The following is a 20,401-nucleotide window of genomic DNA, read 5'->3' on the forward strand; positions in this document are numbered from 1 at the left end:
AGCGTCTGGCCAGGTTATTCCTAAACGATCATATCTACACACATCTGTACACACACATAGCATCTGCCCATGGACCATCTCATCCTCCCCGATGGCGCATCACCGTACATTATCGTGCCATACAAATGCACCGAGAGCTACGACGGAGGCGACTTCCTCACTTACCCAGAACGCAAAGGCTGGACCAAAGACATCGAAGATTACGACTTCAGTCGACGAACTCCTGCCGAATTGAATGCATTCTTTCAGACATGGCTATTTTTTGGATGCCTCACAGAGGTCCTGAAAGCTGGCAGGTTGCAAGTTGATATGAGCGACTTTATAGACACGACGTCGAATACAGTCACCACAAAAAAGCTCCCACAACTAATCGTTCAATGGAGGTCGCTCTGGCCCACGTCCAAGGGCGTTGCAAAGGCATGCAAGTGCAGATCTACGCAAAATATTGCACCATACGAAGAAGGATGTGGACGCAAGCGATGCTGGCAGTCCGTCGTACGCGATCGTAACTCCAGCGCTCTTCGCACTACCCGCATGATCCTCCGTACGGTCTTTCGTTTCATCGACCTCATATGTGGTATCAAAGGAAACGACACTGGTGTTGACGAGGACCAGGCCGTCCCACCCATCACTCCGCTAGACCCAGAGATCGCTCTGTCTATTTCTGCCCTTGGATCTACACTCCTTAACGCTTCCAACGTCGTGTATGAATGTCGTTTTGAGGAGCTGGGGTGGGGAGGCACTGCAATAATGAAGGAACGTTTTCAGCAAGCGAACTGGTGTCCATCGCGCATAGCGATGACTATATTTCGAATAGGCATCGAAGGCCTATACTTCTGCGCTGCAAATCCTATGAAGGAGGCTGGTGATCATTCAAAATGCAGCACCAGGAGATGCGTGGCACAGACTGTAGACGAGGACCACTACCCTACAAGGCATGTCCCGGGTTGCTCCTGCGAAGCCACCGGAGTTCCGCTGGAGGAACTGCTAGATATCATTCGGCAGGGTGATGAGGGCCACACGCCGGTCGTGACCTGGGCGGAAGGAACCGATGGATTGCCGGGTCGAGCAGTGATCTCCGATGCGTCCGCTGTGAACTTATTGCCCAACTCTAATGTTTGTAGATACGTCGCGATTTCACACGTGTGCGTCTTTCCTGCTGGCCTGGAATGCACTGCTACTAGCCTAACCCCAATTTACAGGTGGTCTGAAGGACTAGGAAATCCGACCGGAAATACACTTCCCATCTGTCAGATATCGCGAATCCAAAAGATGGTCGACGAACTCTTTCCGGATCGTGGCGTTGACCAGCATGTTCCATTTTGGATGGATACTTTGTGCGTTCCGGTAGGTGATAATTTGAAGGAGTATCGGAAGAAGTGCATTATCAGAATGCGGACAATATACCAGGAGGCGGCAGCAGTCCTTGTTCTCGATGTCGGGATGCAGGAGGTCTCTTCGTCGGCTTCAATCCCGAATCGTGCTGTTGCCCTTTTTCAGTCAGAATGGTGGCGGAGACTCTGGACATACCAAGAGGGCATCCTTGCCAATCGACTTTATCTTCGGCTCAGCGATGGAGTACAGGACGTGTATGCGATGGGCGGAGAGCTGCAAGAATACTACACGGAGCTGGAACAACGTGGCTATACCAGCACTACAATGCATTCTTTGGATGTTTCTATTTACTTCGGCTTAGGGAGGTGGTATACCGCCAACGAACACAAGCGTGACATATATTTTCTCCCAATGAGCGACGCCATTTCGAACCGGAGGACAACGAGAGGCTCTGACGAGACTTTGTGCTTGCCCACAGTTTTAGGTATCCACCCGGCGCCCTTTCTGAGGATTGAAGGCCAGATGCCTTTTCTCCTCCGCTGCATCGGCAGCTTTGGCCGTCGAATTGTATTCAACAACTTTCCGCGTTTCAAGAGGGTTGTTCAGGCTGGGATTGAAGCCCAAGTTATCGACCGCAGGATGGAATTGTTCCTCCACTACATCCGAAAGTTCGCTCGTGGGATCATTTTCAACAGTTTACCGCGTTTGAAAAGGGATGGTTATCGATGGGCACCTCGCTCGTTGCTGGGCAACTCGTACGCACCTGATGTTATGGGGGCGGGCTACAATATCGTAGGTGTAGATCATCCAGCCTATGAGGCCGTTTTGCACACCGATCGCCGTGGTATCGAGGGGTTGGTCGTACGATACCCCGGTATGTGCCTGCAGCCTTTAGCAAGCCGTCATCCCACCACCGTCATCGTCGGGGACGGAGAAGTCCGTTATCGCATTCGCCTCCATCTGGATGAAACCTCAGATTTCTCTGGCTGGAATCACACGGCACAATATAACCTGGTTCTCGCACAAAAACCTGTGGCCGTCACGAACGTGCCTCAGGAGGAGCACCCAGTACTGGTTGAAGTAAGGGTACCGAGAGCGCCACGCATGGGGACGATGGCCTGTGCTGGGAACTCGCCTGGACCTCGATGGACGTCAAGAGCGCCGTGGGGACCTTCCTGGACTTGGTAGTAAAGTCATTAGGATACGGTATGTGTGTCGAGCGTGGGTTACCCTTATAGACGGGCACGAAGGTTTTGATGTGAAGGGTAAGATTTTACCTGAAGAATCGGTTGTTTGGTTTATGTTATGAAGGCTGCAGACGTAGACACATACTGCGTGAGTTAGGATGGGGGCTTCATCAGGAAGCGAATAGATGGTTTAAACCTGTTTAAACGTGTCACTGATTGGTCATGCTGATGTTATGCCACATATGGATCACTCTCTGCTGTGGTTTTCTTGGGACCTACCTGTCGTTCTCATCTTTTGACAAACATACACATGTTCACTTCATTTCTATGTCTGAAGTTGTCGCTGGGTACTGTTTCTTATGCATGTTGCAGACGGGAAGCCAAAGGGGCACAGTACATCGAACGAGGATGGTGTGGCCGCCTCAGAAGAATAGGCATTACTCGCCGTCCTCAGAGTCATCCGTGACGTGCATCTAATCCAATTCTCAGACTCTCCTGGCCACTAATTCACTATTATCACATTCCTGCACCCAGGCGTGTCCGCAACCTCTTCCAAGTTCCTCCTCTTCCCCTACGTAGGTACATGCTTCTATCTGTCCATGCGTTCGAGAGACCTGACATGACTTGAAACACCGAATCCGCTACTTGAGCTTCACACATATCCACTTCCACGGAACCTTGCCGCGCACCGTCCTCCTTCGTCCATGTGAAGGTGGACCTTATTCTGTGGTCATCAGACAACACCGACTTTCGCGTATTCAAGTTCTTCCTTTCCTTCTATTCGCCAGTCTCTAAAACCCACTTTGATCATCTCCGACGTTCGGAAGAAATGAGCATAGATGCAGAGATCAAGGATGGAATACTGGTCATCACTGTCTCAGAAGATAAGAAGACACCGGAATTTCTCCTCCACTTCTGCTATCCCGATCGCTGCACTCCGACAGCCCGTCTTACCTCCAAGTATTCCCTCGATGTAGCTGTGAAAACGGTGTGCAAATCTATGTTCTACCTGAGGATCTTGGAGGCAAACCCGAGGTGCTGCTTCGTGATTGCATGCGAGGCCGGTATGCGGGATGGGTGCATTCCTGTTGCCGAATACGCGCTCCGGGAGCCTGTGAATACAGCGTGGTTCGAAGAGCCTCAAAAGAACGAGCTCCATTTGTTATTGATGTATCGTAAAACATGCGGCATTGCTGTTCAGGTGTTGAAGAACGACATCTCTTGGATTGGTCGCCTATCCTCACTGGACAGTTGCCGGTCGGTAGGCATACTGGCGATGGTTGCTATGGATGTGCTGTTTCAACTTCAGGCAAATTCATGCTAAATGGACAAGCATGTACTCAGTGATGGGGGCCTGTATTAGATGGACTCCACTTCTTTGGATTTGTACGACTGGCCCTCCGGGACGACTATCTGGCTAAATGTCTACGTGGCGTATCGAACCATTTCAACGACACAATTACGGTTGTTGTTCTCCTGTGGCAGTGCCCCGGAGGGGCTTGGGAGAATTAGCAACTCCGATCTTCGTTGACCAAGTTCAGGAGACAATCGCGCAAGTGAGTTCTTTCCCCGAGATTTAAACCTCAACTAACCTGGTCACGTTGCAAGTCGTGCTAAACCGCTAAACCTAGGGTTTTCAAGAAACATGCAAAAAATTGTTTTTGCAAGTGGTTTTGTGATACGTGTTACAGAAGTGTAGACAACGATATTACACTAATGAATTGACCAAATAGTTTCATGCAGTAAATCATATAGGTAAATTCAATTATTCGCTCTCTGGCCAGCCAGCCTCCTTCAACAGTTTTCGTGTGTGCTGAGTGTCTGGTTTGATCTCGCCATTCAACGGAGCAAAGTACTTTCGAAATTTGGAGCTGAACACGACAAGCCAGAATAATAGACCTTCGCCCTGCAATCGATTATTTATTTATCTGATGGCTGCATATCAACGACGGACGCACTGACCTGTATTGTTCTGCCCAGCTTGGCCTGTCCGACGACTTTGCCATGATACCACCGCCCGCCTGTCGACTTGACCCACACCAAATCACCGCTCTACATGGCCGTCAGCACTAGAAACAATATATATATATATATATTGACATCGCCCATACTCACTTTGAACCGATACGGCCAAGGCTCATCCAGTTCATCTGGCTTGGCTTCGGTATAAAACGAATCCGCATATGTGCCGTCGTCCCACGTGTCCAGATCCACGGGCTGTAGCTTCAATGGTGGGGGTGTTCGCGGCATTAACTGCGGTCTTGACGGGCTTCCGTGTTCCATGGCAATAACGACTTAAATATCCGGCGAGTACGTGAAGAAAGATGCCATCAAAACGCTCAGGTTCGCTCTTTATATCATTCCCTTTGACCATCCTTAAAGAATGCCCGAGTCGGTGTTCCACACTGCCACATCCACAATCACAGCAGTACAAAGACAATGATATGTGTACGCTTTGAGTTCTTGATTGTTCTCCCCTACCTACCAGATCAGGAAATGGCCCATGATAAACAAAGCGTGACCTCGGACACGGGTAGCAACGGTGCAGTTATTGTTGTCAGTATGGGCATCTGTGTGACAGCCACACCAGCGTCGGTTGATACGGCATGGGACGTACGCCTACACTTCAAAAGGGATATGACAACCCTCTCTCCACTGCCCCCCCTCCACCTTTTTCGTCACCCACCCATCTAAATACCCAAGTAGCCCTTCCCCCTACCTCTTTCGTCCTTTATACCCTGCAATATCTCAGGGCCAACTCCCCACTGCACTCGCCAATCTCGTAGCAACTTCTATGCCCTCTTTGACCAGTTCATCCACTTTCACCCGGTACGTCCGAATTCTGAACACGATCGCACTCGTTCGAGGCAGTCAGCGCAGGGTTGGACGTTCGGTACGGAGACGCAGCGTCTTCGGAGAGGTGCGGGATTGGTGCAATGCCGTGACCCCAACCATCGGCAAACATGTCTTCCGGATCGTTATGGGTGAAGGAATAACTGAGCTCGTTCGAATCGACGTCCTCCGCTTCCTTCGTCGGCGAGACAGCCTGAATGGAGTAGTCTTCCACACGGCAGGTTTATCGACAGGTGAACGTTTGAAGAACCGATTCATGCTCATCTGCAGCTTCTGTTTGACTATGCGGTATTGTTCACGTTGAGGACCGCGTGCAAACAAGTTTAGGATCGCTTACATTGCGGCACGCCACCTGATATATGTATCTCGTCGAGGGGTATGCCGATATTGCCCCTCATACGCCAGAAACCTGGGTCACCGAAGAGGGTTGCCGTTCGGCATCGATGACACTCCCATCGTCGTAGCAGTAAGGCAACGTACGTACCCGGTATACAGATCAACCCAATCTGGAAGCAATACTTGCCGTCCGATCCTACATAACGGGTCGTGGTTATGCCAATGTAACCCCTGAGATCGCACACAGCGGTCACCTTCGATCATAAAAGCAAAATCGACTTGAGTCCTAAACCAAAGAATAGTTTAGAGAGCACATTGGACCCAGCCCGTGTCTCCACTCGAGAGAGAGAGGAAACAGGAAGTCGGCGAACGACTTACAATCAGCTAACAATTCTCAATGCATCCTATCCCATTCGACGGGCGCCATGCTATGCCAGGCCAGACGGATACCTTCGATGGTGGGTACATCGTCCTCCAGTGACGTAGAAGATGAAGGTGCGACACGCGAGACTTTGAGGGACGGAGGATACCATCTGGACAGGTACTCTGCAAGCTCGTACACAAGCTCCCCAGCTATACATACCGTCGTCGCAGACCAGAACTAACATCAAAATATGTAATCGAGACGGACCTGCCTCGGCACCGCTCGCAACACTCACACACTCAATGACCCTCTTTGTTGTCTTCTCCTGGACGCAAAGGCGGAAAGGACTGCGAAGGAAGAACTCGCAACACGCCATCGCCACACCTTCGTAAACGGGCATCCCGTATCCTTTGGTACGCCACAAATTCGGAATCGATTTCTATCCACTGGACCATGGCATCGATGTATGCCCATCGTGACGCTGCGAATCGGGACGGCACGAGTGTATAAGTGGAATGTCAAGTGCTGATGGAAGGATGGCGTTCACTCACTGATGTACTCCTCACCGAAAAGATCGGTATGGGATTGGGTGGATGTCTAGTACAGACTTGCAGGGCATAATATCGGGGTAGGTGAAACGTCGGGGTGTCCATTCTGATCAAGTATCCATCATTGTCGTTCGTCGTGGAGGAGGATGGTCGATATTTCAATGCCGTTGGCAATGGAAGGATGTCAGCATGTACTGCTACGCACCGCCGTGTGCACGATTCCTGTTTTCAACGTCTTCACTGTGTCCAACCTTCCTACGTGGTACGGTCGGTCGGGTATTGATATGAGTAGCGTCATCTTGTGAAAGCCATTTCCCATAAACCCAGTACGATAGTGAGAGGAAGACGAGGTCATTTATATAAGTGCGTCATGATAGTCGAACTGTTTCCGTCATCGTTCACACAGTCTAAACTCATTCATGGCTCCAGCCCTTACTCTAACTATCCATCTGCGCGGGTGGTTCAACATCCCCCCTGGTGTAATGTCGAGACTGGCCCGGGAGTCATGATAAACACGATTGGGCTGTGCAGGTACCGGGCGATGAAGAGCAGATGACGGCGAGTGGATCCAGCTTATTGGCGTAACACCACCAGTACTGAATACATTTTAGTAGGATACTATGAAATACCAACTCCCATTGAATGCACAAGGAAAGCTGGGGTTGAGAATGATGCCGGTCTCGGAGAGAAGCTGCAATCAAGTCTTGATTGTATGGTCTGTGTTGGAAGGCCCCCGACACCCTTGTAACCATATTATGTAATGATGCAGATGCGCGTACACACTCACACAGCATCTTCTCATGGACCATCTCATCCTTCCCGATGGAGTATCACCGTACATTGTCGTGCCTTACAAATGCACAGAGAGCTATGACGGAGGTGACTTCTTCACTTACCCAGAGCGCAAGGGCTGGGCCAGAGACATCGAAGATTACGACTTCAGTCGACGAACTCCTGCCGAATTAAATGCATTCTTTCAAGCATGGCTATTTTTTGGATGCCTTACGGAAATCCTGAAAGCTGGCGGGTTGCAGGTTGATACGAACGACTTTATAGACACGAAGTCGAATACGGTCACCACACAAAGGCTTCCACAGCTAATCGTTCAGTGGAAATCGCTCTGGCCCACGTCCAAGGACGTTACGGAGGCATGTCAATGCAAAACTACGCAAAATTATGCACCAGACCAAAGATGCGGTCACGAGCGATGCTGGCACTCTGTCGTACGCGATCGTAACTCCAATGCTCTTCGCTTTACCCGCTTGATCCTCCGCGAGGTCTTCAGTTTCATCGACCTCATATGTGGTACTGAAGGAATTGACCTTGCTTTTGGCGAGGACCATCCAATTCCACCTATCATCCCGCTAGGACCCAGAGATCGCTCTGTCTATCTCCGCTCTTGGATCTGCGCTCCTTAATGCTTCCCAATATCGTGTATGAATGTCTCCTTCCTCGCGTGGAGTGGGGAGGTTATGCAATAATGAGGGGTCGTCTTCGACAAGCGAACTGGTGTCCATCGCGCATAGTGGCAACTATGCTTCCATTAGGCATCGAAGGCCGATACTACTGCGCTGCAAACCCGGTGAAGGAGACCGGTGATCATTCAAAATGCAGCACTAGGAGATGCGTTGCACAGGGTGTCGATGAGGACCATTACCCTACAAGGCATGTCCCAGGTTGTTCTTGCGAGAGTACCGGAGTTCCGCTGGAGGAACTGCTAGATATCATTCGGAAGGATGATGAGGGCCACACACCGGTCGTGACCTGGGTGGAAGGAACCGACGGATTGCCAGGTCGAGCAGTGATCACCGATGCGTCGGCTGTGAACATATTGCCCAACTCTAACATTTGCAAATACGTCGCGATTTCACATGTGTGCGTCCTTCCTGCTGGCCTGGAATGCAGTAATATTGGCCTAACCTCCATTTCCAGGTGGTCTGAAGGACTAGGAAATCCGACCGGAAATACACTTCCCATCTGCCAGGTATCGCGAATCCAAAAGATGGTTGACGAGCTCCTTCCGGATCGTGGCGTTGACCAGCATGTTCCATTTTGGATGGATACTTTGTGCGTTCCGGTAGGCGACAGCTTGAAGGAGTACCGCAAGAAGTGTATCATCAGAATGCGGACAATATACCAGGAAGCGGAAGCAGTCCTTGTTCTTGATGTGGGGATGCAGGAAGTCTCTTCCTCAGCGTCGATCCTCAACCGTACCCTTGCAGTTTTTCAATCAGCGTGGTGGCGGAGACTCTGGACATACCAAGAGGGCATCCTCGCCAATCGTCTCTACCTTCGGCTCAGCGACGGAGTACAAGATATGAATGCAATGGGTGGAGAGCTGACGAATCACTTCACGGAACTGGGACAGCGTGGTTATACCTGCACTGAGATCTTTTCTTTGGACACTTCGGTGTACTTCGGCAAAGGGAAATGGTTCTCCGACTATGAACACAAGCGTGACATGTACTATATGCCAATAAGCGGAGCCCTTTCAAACCGAAGGACAATGAAAGGCTCTGACGAAACTCTGTGTTTGTCCACAGTTTTAGGCATCCATCCGGCGCCCTTTCTGAGGATCGAAGGGCGGATGCCTTTTCTGCTCCGTTACATAGGCAGCTTTGGTCGTCGAATTGTTTTCAATAACTTTCCGCGTTTCAAGAGGGTTGTTCAGGCTGGAATCGAAGACCAACTTATCGACCGCAGGATGGAATTGTTCCTCCACTACATCCGGAAATTTGCTCGTGGAATCATTTTCAACAGTTTACCGCGTCTGAAAAGGGATGGTTATCGATGGGCACCTCGTTCGTTGCTACGAAACGTCTACGCAAGTGATGTCATGGGGAGCCGTTACACTCTGGTGGATTTGTATCATCCAGCCTATGAGGCTATTCTGCATACAGATCGCCGTGGTGTCGAGGGGTTGGTCGTACGACACCCTGGTATGTGCCTGGATTCTGTAGCAAGCCATCATCCCACCACCATCATGGTCGGGGATGGAGATATTCATTATAGCGTTCACCTCCTTCTGGACGAAACCTCAGATTTCTCTGGCTGGGATCGCACAGCACAGTATAACCTGGTTCTTGCACAGAAACCCGGGACTGTCATGAACACGCCTCCGCAGGAACACCCAGTACTGGTTGAAGTCAAGGTACCAGGAGCGCAACGCATGGGGACGATGGCCGCGCTGGGAACTCACCTAGACCTTGATGGACGTCAAGAGCGTCGTGGGGACCTTCCCGGATTTGGTAGGGTCATTAGGATACGGTATGTGTGTCGAGCGTGGGTTACCCTTATATTCGAGTACCAAGGCCCTCATGTGAAGGGTAGGGTTTTACTTAGAAGAGTCAGTTGTTTGGTTTATGTTGTGATGGTGGAGAGTGCTGCAGTCTGGTCTACGGATGCAACTGCAGCAGGGCGAGGACTTATGAATCACTCTGATTGTGCGAGGACAAGTAGCTAAGTCTTGTATTTCTCTGTGATAGCCCGACTGGCACCTTCTGATAGATGTCTACTCCATTTCGTATGTTTGAGACAGTTTATGATACCGTTTCTTATACAGATGCTGCAGAGGGGAAACTCAATTCCAGCGTCTTCATTATAATCTGACCTTTCTACATGGTAGTTTGGTACGTACTAGCCTCCACGCACGACCTCAATACATGATTACTACCGTAGACACAACAGAAACGAGAGAATGCAGACTCGGATGTCGAAGAAATCTCGCGTCCGCGTCTCGACGACGATGACCACAAGGTCCACTCCATTGCTGTCGACAATAATAACGACATTGGCAGCCTCGGCCACGGTGGTGCACAGACCCCAGAGGTAACGTTAGATGAAGACGAATTCGGGGTCCATCGCAAGCAAACCACAGCCCGACGCAACTTTGGACAGTAGCACCATACCGTTCATACCATCCCCTTGGTTGACCACGCGAACGGCGTCGAATCAGGTGCTTTTCACCCTACCCACCCTCAGAACCTGAACTCGAATACCCAGCGACCACCCCAAACCACCATCATCTCGCGCATCTCCTACATCCTCCAGCAGTAATATCAATATCCCCTCATCAAGATCAGTCGCTGGCCACCCACCGAAAATTTCAAGCATTCAACGCACCACTCTCCGCTCTTATGGCCGCACCTCCGCCTCCGATCTTCCCGCAGGCGACTGACCCAGTCGCTCTTGACAGGCGAAAAGTCAGTTCTGTGGGTCTACGATTGGTGTTTCAAGTACGTCCGTATATGGCGGAATAAACAGGTCATCGGCGTGCCAAGTGCTTTGCCCGTGTATCAAACGACCTGCCGGCACCTGTCCGCGCCCCAAACGACCTGTCTATGCCCCAAACAGCGCTCCCATTCGAAAAACAATGCACCCATGCTACAAACGATTCGTCGGCGTGCTGAAACGACTGCCCTATTCCAAAAAGACTTTCCCGTGCCAAAAATGACTCACCTGCGCTCAAAACGACTTGCCTGCACCCCAAACGACACACCCACTCCCAGAATGACACGCCCATGCGGACGACGTGCGGTGGCCCCCAACCAATTCACGGACGGCATGAGCGCAGGAAGAGGACGACCAGTGCGTCGCCACCCTGTTCCAGTACTACCTCCACCCGATCCTCACGGTGGCTCCCTGCCCCTCACTCACATCCTAAACAACTAATCTGTGATTCAAACGACTCACTGGGACCTCAAAAATGACTGGCCTGGCTCAAAACGGCTCACTCGCGATGCAAACGGTTATCCCGTGCCTCAAGCAGCCTCGCCCTTGATGCGGGTAGGCTCATGGACTTCGAACAGCACACCCACTACCCGAAATCCATCTGAGCGGCTTAACCATGTCCCAAACATTTCATCGTACCTCAGGTAGCTCGTACTTCATGCAAATGGGCTCCCGAATCTCGAATGGCTCACTACTCACCCAAAAACCATCCGCGCATGACCCAGATGAATACCCTATGCCTCGTAACTCGTCTTCGATTCAGACAGACTCCCGGACCTCAAAGGACTCACCTGCCATCTAAAAACCACCCAACAACTCACTTCTGACCCGAATGATTACTATCACACACATTGCTACTTTACATTTAGTCGACTTATATTGTACTGGATACTTTGCCGCTATATATATTGCTTTATCATATGGTTCATTAAATATGGCTTATTGGCTAAACAGTTCACAATTTGCGGTCAATGACTGTGACTTCTGTTCACTGACCCGCGCCCTGCTACATCCAATCTGTGGTCGATGATCGATCGACTGATTTAGTGATATCAATTAATCTACTAATACTGATTCTAGTGCTCTGCTGAAGTGCCAAAGTAGTGCCATTGATTAGCGCGATTGGCACATATTGCTAACTTCCCTCCTGCTTGACCCTTCGAGATGGACCACCCAAGGTCGGACCATACTTCAAATGCCATTAATGTCGATTTGCCAAGACGTTGTACTGGATATCACACCTCATGCTATACCTCAGAGGTACCGTTTGATAGATTGCGATCAGTTTGTGGAAGGTCAACTGCTCCGCATCGAGGAATTCACAGATTTCCCATCTGTCCAATACGCCGCTATATCGTACGTCTGGAAAGGCAACCCTTTAGAGCCTTCCAAAGCAAATAGTCACAAGAGTTTTTCTGTCGCTGGTGCGCTCGATGGAGACCCGATTAGCATTTATGCTCTGAACCAAGCCTGCTTGACTGCTGTTAAACATGGGGCTCGTTACATCTGGCTCGATCGACTATGCATCATGCAGACTAATCCCGAAGACAAACACTGGCAGATTAGGCAGATGAGCGAGATGTACAGGAAATGCAACCCATGCATTATTCTCCCGGGCGGTGTACAGAAACTTGTGCGGGTCGATGAAGAGACTGACTGGATTCACCGAGGATGGACATTGCAGGAGTTGCTGTTGCCAGAACGTGCTTTGGTGTTACTTGCGTGGAAGATCGGATCAGGTAAACACTACCCTCACCAATGATACAGCAATTTAACACAGCAATTCAACACAGCAATTCAACACATGCTTAACAGGCATGGTGATAGCTGGCGACGCGTCTGGTACCATAACCGAAGTCACAGCAAACGAATCAGCCGTGATGTCAGCACCTGACATACTAAATGCCTGCGTTGCGGGTTGTATCGAGTTCACCTCCCCCCGTTCATCTTCTCCATTACTCATTCGCAGTCGTGTATTCGGTTCTGCTTCGCCAAATCTGTTCGCGACTTCTGTCGCTATGTCGGAAGAACTAGCGGCCGACCCGGACGCGCGCAACCACGCCATCTGGCAGAGTGCCCTCATGCGAACGTCATCGCGCCCTGTCGATATGGTGTTCAGTATCATGGGGCTCTTTGGGGTAAACCTCGACCCCAGTAAGTTCGAGAAGGATGACCGCATCGGCGCCACTGTTGCCCTCGCGAAGGAGATACTGCGCCAAGGTGGCAGGGCAAGTTGGCTCGGCATGTCCTTCCGGCTACCTCCGTGCAGCATGCTGTGCACATTCCCTGTTTTTGCAGAGACGAGTGTATCTGGAAAAGCGCTGGTGCGCACGAAGACAGGTTTGCGAGAGGTGTCTAACTTCGTTGATGGGGAGTATCCGAATGAACTAGGACTTGGCATTTTACTATCAGGAGGAACTATGGATGACGATGGCTACTTCACGTTCTCATCTCGGGCGGTTCGTTTAGTGGCTGTAACAAGCAAGCTGGACCGCGGGCACAAAGATAAGGTGAGCTACTTCCAGCACATGCATATACAATACTTACCTTTTTCAGACCATCGATTCAAGTCGTAGATTGGTTACATCGATAAATGGAAGCGTCTGGGAGATCGTGGGAGATGGACATATTGGTGAACCTGCTTCACTTGCAAATACCCACGGCGTCATACTGGGCTGGTTTCAAGAGTTCTATCCTGGCGTCACTCTAGCCCATAACCAACACTATATAAAGGGGATGATAGTCGAAGAACATACTCCTGAAAGATTTCACATCGTGTCATTCTTCTCCTTACACATACGCGACAGGGCGTGGGTCAAGAGCTGGCAGGAGCGTCAATTCAGTGTTGGAGGTCCAAAGCCGCTTATGCGCAAGGGTCATATAACAGAGGAGGCCTTTGACGCTGTGCACTGTTTACCAGAGGAGGGTGAACGATCAAGGAAAAGTGAGAGACATGTCGCAGCCGCCAGGTCTGAATGGGCGATGTCTCAAGTCGAAGCAGAAGACTATTACCTAACGTACACGTGACTACTGTGTGTGTACTGTCAGGCTTATGTAATTAAAAACGCATTCGATACGTCATTGCGCACGCTAACCTTGAACGATACGGCCGAGGCACATCCAACTCATCTGGCTTAGCCTCGGTATAAAACGAATCCCCATATGCACCGTCGCCCCACGTATCCAGATCCACGGGCTGGAGCTTCAATGGCGAGGGTGCTCACGGTATTAACTGCGGTCTTGATGGGCCTCCGTGTTCAATCGCAATAACAACTTAAATTTCCAGTGAGTACGGGAAGAAAGATGCCATCACAACGTTTAGGTTCTCTCTTCATATGTTCTCTTTGACCATCCTTAAAGACCGCTCGAGTCTGTAGTTCACACCGCCACGTCCACGACCTCAGCAGTACAGAGACAATGATATGCGTACGCTTTGAGCTCGTGATTGTTCTCCCTACTCACCAGATCAGGAAATGACTGATGATACATAGAACGTGACGTCGGACACATGTCAGTGTGGGCGTCTGTGTAGCTGCTGCACCAGCGCCGGTTGATACTGCAGCCTTGGCATGGGACCCATACCTCAAAAGGGATACGGCAACTCTCCCTCCACCGACCCACCTCCACCTTTTTTCCCATCCAAATACCCAAGCAACTCCTCCTCCCATCTCCTTCGTCCTTTATACCCCGCAACGTCCCGTGGCCAACTCCTCACTGCACTCGCCAGTCTCGCAGCGACTCCTGTGCCTTCTCTGACTAGCTCCTCCACACCCACCTGATACGTCTGAATTCCGAACACAATCGCACCCGTTCGAGGCAGTCGGTGCAGTGTTTGATGTTCAGTATGGAGACGCAGCGTCTTCGGAGAGAGGTGCGGGATTGGTGCACTGCTGTGTCCCCGGCCGTCAGCAAACGTGTCTTCCGGACCATTCTGGGTGAAACTCCAGCTGAGCTCGTTTGGATCAACATCTTCCGGATTTTTCGTTGCCGAGACAGCTTGAATGGAGTAGTCGTTCCATATGACAGGTTTATCAACAGGTAGGCGTTTGAAAAATCGGCTCATGCTCATTTGCAGCTTCTCTTTGACTATATGTGGTGTTGTTCGTGTCGAGGACCGCGTGAAAACAAGTTTGGGATCACTTACATTGTGGCACGCCGCCGGATATATGTATCTCATTGAGGGGCATGCCAATTTTGTCCCTCATACGCCAGAATCCTGGATCGTCAGAGAGGCGGTCAGCATTGACGACAGTAGTGCCATCACAATAGCAGTCAGGCAACAGACATACCCGGTACGAAGACCAATTCAGCCTGGAAGTAATACTTGCCGTCCGATCTACATAACGGTCTTTGATTTACACCAATCCCAGCCCCGAAGTCACACACAACGCTCACCTTCAACCATGATAGCGAAATCGTCTTGAGTTCTATAGCAGAAAAAGGTTTAGAGACCCAGCCGATGTCTTCCACTCGAACGATAGACTTACAATCCGTTAACAAATTTCAATGCTTCCTCTCCCATCCGTGGGTCTTCCACCGCTTCGAGTGTGGAAAGGCTGTATGTGATACCCGTGTCCACGACATGGATTGCTTTAATAGGCATCAAACCATGCCAGGCTAGAGGAATGCCTTCGATAGTGGCTATATCGTCCTTCAACGACGTGGAAGGTGAAGATGTGACACGCGAGACCTTGAACGACAAAGGATACCGTCTGGACAGGAACTCTGCAAGCTCGTACACAAGCTCCCTAGCTATATACCCCATCGTTGCATATCAGAAATATCAAAATATTGAATGAAGACTGACCTGCTTCAGCACCTCCCGTGACATTCACACACTCGTGTCCCTCCCTGTTGTCCTCTCCTGCACGCAAAGGCGAAAAGGACTGCGAAGGAAGAACTTGCAACACGCTTTTTCCACCAGTTCGTAGACGGGCATCCCGTATCTGTTGGTACGCCACAAATTTGGAATCGAGTTCTATCCACTCAGACCACGGCATCGTACGTATACCCATCGTGACACTGTGAATTTCGCGATGCGGGACCACGCTAGTGTATGAGCGCAAATGCCGAGTGGTGACGTGAAAGGGATAGCGTTCACTCACTGATATGCTCCCCACCGAAATGGTCGATATGGGATCACTTGGATATCATTCAATGCAGTCTTGCAGGGCGTGATTTCGGGATAGGTGGAGTGCTGGGGCGTCCATTCTAATCAAGTACCCATCATTGTTGTTCGTGATGGAGGAGGAATGGATAATTATTGTCATTGGCAATGGAAGGACATGAACATGTACTACGCACCGCCGTTTGGACGATTCCTATTGTCAGCGTCTTCGCTGTGTCCTACTGCCTTTCCACTTGGCACTGTCGGTAGGGTATTGATACGGGTACGGGTAGCATCCTTCGAGCGGCATTTCCGATGGACCCAGTAGATCGCGTACGATATCGAGATGAAGACAAGGACGTACACAAGTGTGTCGTGGCAGTCCAAGTATCGTGCTAGTAGTGGCCCAACGAGAGCTCCGAGTTTGTCGATCCGGCGTTGGAGGTCGTTCATGGCAGTCGTCTCATGGGAACACATACCGCGGATAATCGATAAGGCGCCATGTAAAGCATAAGGTTCGACCGCCAGTTTCCAGATGCAACGAAGTCAATTCAATGGCTGAGGTGAACACGATACACCAGAAACGAGAGAACGAAGGCCTGGATGCCAAAGAAATCCCCAGATATTCATGTGCACCCTCACATCTCGACGACATCGACATCGACATTGGCAGCCTTGGCAACCACGGCGGAAGTGCACAAACCCTACAGACAATAATATCGAAAGAAGATGAACTCGATGTCCAACACAGGCAGATCGAAACATGGTGTGTATGAGAACAAGCCGTTAACGTTCATACCGGGATCCCGTTGCCGGTTGACCGCTGTGTACGATGTCCGATAAACCGACTTTTCGCCTTACCCGCTCACGGAATCTAGACTTGAAGACCTTGACACCGCTCACCACGAACCACCATCATCTCGTGCGTTTGTAGTAACATCCTCCAGCAGTAAACAATCACCCCTCATCAAGGCCGCCATCACCCAAAGCAGTCGGTTTCCACCGAAAATCTCAGGCGTTCAACGCACCGCTCTCCACTCTCACGGCCCCACTGCCTCCGATCCCCTCGCGGGTGGACTGACCCCGGTCGCACTTGACAGGCGAGAAATCAGTTCTGTGGATTCGTGGTCCGTATTTCAAGTATATGGCAAGGGGTCCGATTTGGAAAATGCATGTTGTGAGCGCTGTTTCTTAGTCTTGTTGTGGCCGCACGCGTACTGTGGTTCGACGACACGAAAGAGCTACCCGGCGTTTCGTTATTGACAGTGGAAATGCGATGAGAGACGGACGCCTTCCCCACAAGTTCATAAACCGGCATCCCATATCCTTTGGCATGCTACAAACTCAGATCATGGCATTGTACGTACAGTACGAGCGGAATGCTTAGTTCTGATGGGAAGGATGGCTTTTACTTGCTGATATTCTCCCTGCTGAACAGGTCGATATGGTATCCGTTTACAGCAACATTGAATGTTCATCGATGTCCGTCCTTGCCTCGCACAGTCCTTAGCTCCCTGCAAGATTGAGATGGCATTAAGGTACGAAGTTCGACTTTCACCTGACAGATAGGATACCGTGATTAGGACGTCACTGACGAGGAATTTCCTCAAATCACCGCTCAACATTACGTTCAACTATCAATACATCAGGCCACTGAGAAAGGGCTTGTTACGCACACAACAATCACATTCATTGCATCCAAACTTGGTCACGTATAAAAGTACACAAATTACACAAATCAAATTGCCAAGGGTTTTCTGAAGTTACCGCTGCATCCTACATTCTCGTACATCCATGATTCAAGGAAGAGGCATACTGAAGTTCTGGAATTGCGAAATTTACTTGTCTTCGCTGTCTGCGACTTTCCATCCGCGCTATGATGGGAATTGACAGAAGTCAGCCATCGCCGTAACTTAGAGCAGCAGACCTACAGGGAACAAGCTGTTGTGACGTCTCCAATCGAACAGACGCACGGGTTGGTCAGGATCGCCTGTCTTCGCAACGCCCGACGCATACAGGGCCACCTTCGCAGGTGCGACGGTGGATGATAACTTATCTTTGTCCGAAATGGGAGATGTCTCGTCACTGCCCTGCGCAGTTGCGATAACCTTGCCCGATGTATCCACCAACGCGCCCGAAAGACTTTTGATTATGTTTTTTTACAGTGGTTTCAATGGTGGCGGTAGTATTCCCAGTGCGAGTCTTGACGACGAGTTCGTTAACGATGTCGAAAGGCAGTGGGATGGCCCCATGGATGATCGAACCGTTGGAGCGGTGCTTAGCACAGGCCTTGCAAGGCGAACGGTCAGGTCGGGCGAACACAGTGACCGCGCTGATGGACCTAGATTCAGTGCCTCGGTTGTAACGCAATTCGAAGCTGTATGTCCTGTTGAAGGCGTGCTCTGGAAGCTGAACGGCGACGACAAAAGTACGGAAATGGTCTATCTCCTCGAAGCCCTTAGGAAGTCCAGCTTCCTTTGCAGGCCGGACGGGAATGTGGCTCCACGATATCTTATCTGCATCTTTTCTGTTCTCTGCTGCTCCGCTGCAATCAAAACCGTAGTATTTGTAAATTCTTTTCCGAACAGCACGGCGGTTCTCCGCAGGGGTCTCCTGGTCAATCCTAATGCCCAGGAATTCATCATAAGAATAGTCTACATTGATTAAATTTATGACATCCCATGGAATGTGGGATGAAGAGTAGGAAAGCGCACACTTCGGATATGCGTCTTTGTTATCTTTGTAGAGGAAACGGGTTTGTTCAGAATTCCAGTACTCGCCGTTCTCCAATCTGAACGGATACAGGGAACCGCGAACACCGGTAGGAAGAAGTTTCTCGTTTATACTTGCATGTAAGGTAAAAAAGATCAGAATTTCATTACACTCCATAATACTGCACTCACCTGAGTCCATGAAAAGGATCTGCTATTATCACGCGGTTCCGTGTAGCCGTCGCCCGTCCAGTAGTCTGGGTAGCACCACTCCCATAGCGCGACTGAGATGAGTGGCATCAGTGGGTGGCATACATATGTTCAAATATTCGGTACTCACGGATCCTGTCAACACTATATTGCGCAGAGGAACGGGAGAAACGAAGAGCAATAGGCACGAACACTTGCCTTTGTTAGAATGGTAGTAGATTTGAAGATATAAGCAACTTGTAGTTGAGGGGCTCAGTTGTCGAGTAGACAAGTGAAGAACAAATGTAGAATTCAATAGGGACCTAGGGAGAAAGTCCCGAGTTTATATACATGAGTAGGTGCACACAGACCAGTAGCATAAAAGGAAACTACTACTCAGTATGGTAAGGAAAAGCATAGAAGGTCATGGAATAATGACATATAGTATAATGTCACTGTGGAGCTGATTGCTAAGGAATGTCATGTGATGAACAACGTGTTGATGCACATGTAAGTCTGGATCAGTCTAGACATCAGAACATATAGTAATATTTCCAACACTCCCCCTTGCTCTAGAATGGGAGAGTAATGAGTCCCATTGACGAGTGATTCGTCTCAAATTTTTGCCACATCAGAGATTTTGTAAGACTGTCTGCTTTTTGTTTGTCAGTTTGAACATATTCAATACTGAACAAATCATCTTGAACACATTTGCGAACGAAGTGCCATTGGATGTCGATATGTTTAGAGCGACTGTCTGATACAGGATTCTCAGCTATAAAGTGAGCTCCCATATTATCACAGTAGAGAATTGTCTTCTCGGTCTTGAGTTTAAGTTCATCAAATAGCATTGATAGCCATTTGATTTGATGTGCAGCATCACAGAGAGCCATATACTTGGCTTCTGTAGAGGAGAGCGTGATTGTCTTCTGTTTACAAGAGTGCCAAGAAATGAGGGATGTTCCGAGGAACATAGCATAACCAGTGGTAGAATGTCATGTATCTTTATTCACAGCCCAATCAGAGTCTGCATAGCCATAGATTCGAGATTCAAGTCCCGAATAGTATAAAGCCAATTTTGGAGTTGATGCAATATAGTGAACTATATGCAAGGCTTTATTTCTGTGATCTTCGGTAGGATTCACCATATATTGAGACATGTGAATAACTGCAAAGGTGATATCAGGACGAGTACCAAGGGCCATATAGAGTAGGGACCCAATGATAGACTGGTACTGTGACCAAAGAGAAGAGGTGGCTTGATAATCTGATGGTGCTTTTTCTGGTTGATATCCCGAAGGTAATGGAGTGCGAACATTTCGAGCAGTCTCCATGTTAAACCTTTTGATAACCTTTTTGACATAAGGTATCTGGTCGAGGTAGATTTCTTTCTTTGACCTATCTCAGTGAACTTGAATGCCAAGATATTCCTTGACTTCACCAAGATCATGGGATTCCCATTTCTTCATGAATTGATCTTTCTTGGCTTTAAGAAGATGTTTGTCTGATCCTAGAAAGAGTCCATTGTTGACATAGACAAG

The 20,401-nt window shown here is 49.7% G+C and overlaps 9 protein-coding genes across 9 annotated transcripts; 5 read left to right on the plus strand and 4 right to left on the minus strand.

The window, feature by feature from the left end:
• Positions 1-20: 20 nt before the first annotated feature.
• F5J12DRAFT_863356 (uncharacterized protein) lies at positions 21-2,792 on the plus strand. The gene is made up of 3 exons (XM_051746963.1): positions 21-1,145; positions 1,203-2,421; positions 2,495-2,792. The coding sequence occupies exons 1-3, from the start codon at positions 70-72 to the stop codon at positions 2,642-2,644; spliced, it is 2,445 nt and encodes an 814-aa protein (XP_051595148.1). The 5' UTR covers positions 21-69; the 3' UTR covers positions 2,645-2,792.
• On the plus strand, positions 2,635-3,211 carry F5J12DRAFT_499220 (uncharacterized protein). The gene is made up of 2 exons (XM_051739733.1): positions 2,635-3,101; positions 3,173-3,211. The coding sequence occupies exon 1, from the start codon at positions 2,745-2,747 to the stop codon at positions 2,997-2,999; it is 255 nt and encodes an 84-aa protein (XP_051595149.1). The 5' UTR covers positions 2,635-2,744; the 3' UTR covers positions 3,000-3,101; positions 3,173-3,211.
• Positions 2,912-4,311, plus strand: F5J12DRAFT_863364 (uncharacterized protein). The gene is made up of 3 exons (XM_051746964.1): positions 2,912-3,101; positions 3,173-4,078; positions 4,131-4,311. The coding sequence occupies exon 2, from the start codon at positions 3,352-3,354 to the stop codon at positions 3,844-3,846; it is 495 nt and encodes a 164-aa protein (XP_051595150.1). The 5' UTR covers positions 2,912-3,101; positions 3,173-3,351; the 3' UTR covers positions 3,847-4,078; positions 4,131-4,311.
• On the minus strand, positions 4,119-4,958 carry F5J12DRAFT_499168 (uncharacterized protein). Its single transcript, XM_051739732.1, has 3 exons — positions 4,638-4,958; positions 4,485-4,574; positions 4,119-4,428 (listed from the first exon to the last, which is right to left on the minus strand). The coding sequence occupies exons 1-3, from the start codon at positions 4,803-4,805 to the stop codon at positions 4,288-4,290; spliced, it is 399 nt and encodes a 132-aa protein (XP_051595151.1). The 5' UTR covers positions 4,806-4,958; the 3' UTR covers positions 4,119-4,287.
• A 97-nt stretch (positions 4,959-5,055) lies between these two features.
• Positions 5,056-6,278, minus strand: F5J12DRAFT_863369 (uncharacterized protein). Its single transcript, XM_051746965.1, has 4 exons — positions 6,090-6,278; positions 5,966-5,997; positions 5,713-5,907; positions 5,056-5,656 (listed from the first exon to the last, which is right to left on the minus strand). Exons 2-4 carry the CDS (start codon positions 5,973-5,975, stop codon positions 5,394-5,396), a joined length of 468 nt encoding a protein of 155 aa, XP_051595152.1. The 5' UTR covers positions 5,976-5,997; positions 6,090-6,278; the 3' UTR covers positions 5,056-5,393.
• Positions 6,279-7,423: 1,145 nt separating this feature from the next.
• On the plus strand, positions 7,424-9,435 carry F5J12DRAFT_748042 (uncharacterized protein; the record flags this gene model as incomplete). The annotated part of the gene is made up of 4 exons (XM_051742094.1): positions 7,424-7,900; positions 7,999-8,498; positions 8,556-9,226; positions 9,308-9,435. Coding segments are annotated over 4 exons (1,776 nt in total), but the record flags the coding sequence as incomplete, so codon positions are not given.
• A 2,342-nt stretch (positions 9,436-11,777) lies between these two features.
• F5J12DRAFT_863381 (uncharacterized protein) lies at positions 11,778-13,917 on the plus strand. Its single transcript, XM_051746966.1, has 3 exons — positions 11,778-12,592; positions 12,669-13,363; positions 13,410-13,917. The coding sequence occupies exons 1-3, from the start codon at positions 12,049-12,051 to the stop codon at positions 13,878-13,880; spliced, it is 1,710 nt and encodes a 569-aa protein (XP_051595154.1). The 5' UTR covers positions 11,778-12,048; the 3' UTR covers positions 13,881-13,917.
• Positions 13,918-14,264: 347 nt separating this feature from the next.
• Positions 14,265-15,996, minus strand: F5J12DRAFT_863396 (uncharacterized protein). Its single transcript, XM_051746967.1, has 6 exons — positions 15,959-15,996; positions 15,661-15,875; positions 15,341-15,605; positions 15,249-15,280; positions 14,998-15,189; positions 14,265-14,939 (listed from the first exon to the last, which is right to left on the minus strand). The coding sequence occupies exons 2-6, from the start codon at positions 15,866-15,868 to the stop codon at positions 14,437-14,439; spliced, it is 1,200 nt and encodes a 399-aa protein (XP_051595155.1). The 5' UTR covers positions 15,869-15,875; positions 15,959-15,996; the 3' UTR covers positions 14,265-14,436.
• A 1,702-nt stretch (positions 15,997-17,698) lies between these two features.
• F5J12DRAFT_929909 (uncharacterized protein) lies at positions 17,699-19,165 on the minus strand (the record flags this gene model as incomplete). Its single annotated transcript, XM_051749511.1, has 5 exons — positions 19,012-19,165; positions 18,675-18,955; positions 18,124-18,614; positions 17,934-18,068; positions 17,699-17,887 (listed from the first exon to the last, which is right to left on the minus strand). The coding sequence occupies exons 2-5, from the start codon at positions 18,871-18,873 to the stop codon at positions 17,699-17,701; spliced, it is 1,014 nt and encodes a 337-aa protein (XP_051595156.1). The 5' UTR covers positions 18,874-18,955; positions 19,012-19,165.
• Between the last annotated feature and the right edge of the window lie 1,236 nt (positions 19,166-20,401).

The sequence above is a fragment of the Pisolithus orientalis genome (genome assembly GCF_024613125.1).
Source record: "Pisolithus orientalis strain OTSU chromosome Unknown F5J12scaffold_60, whole genome shotgun sequence".
NCBI lineage: Eukaryota > Fungi > Basidiomycota > Agaricomycetes > Boletales > Pisolithaceae > Pisolithus > Pisolithus orientalis.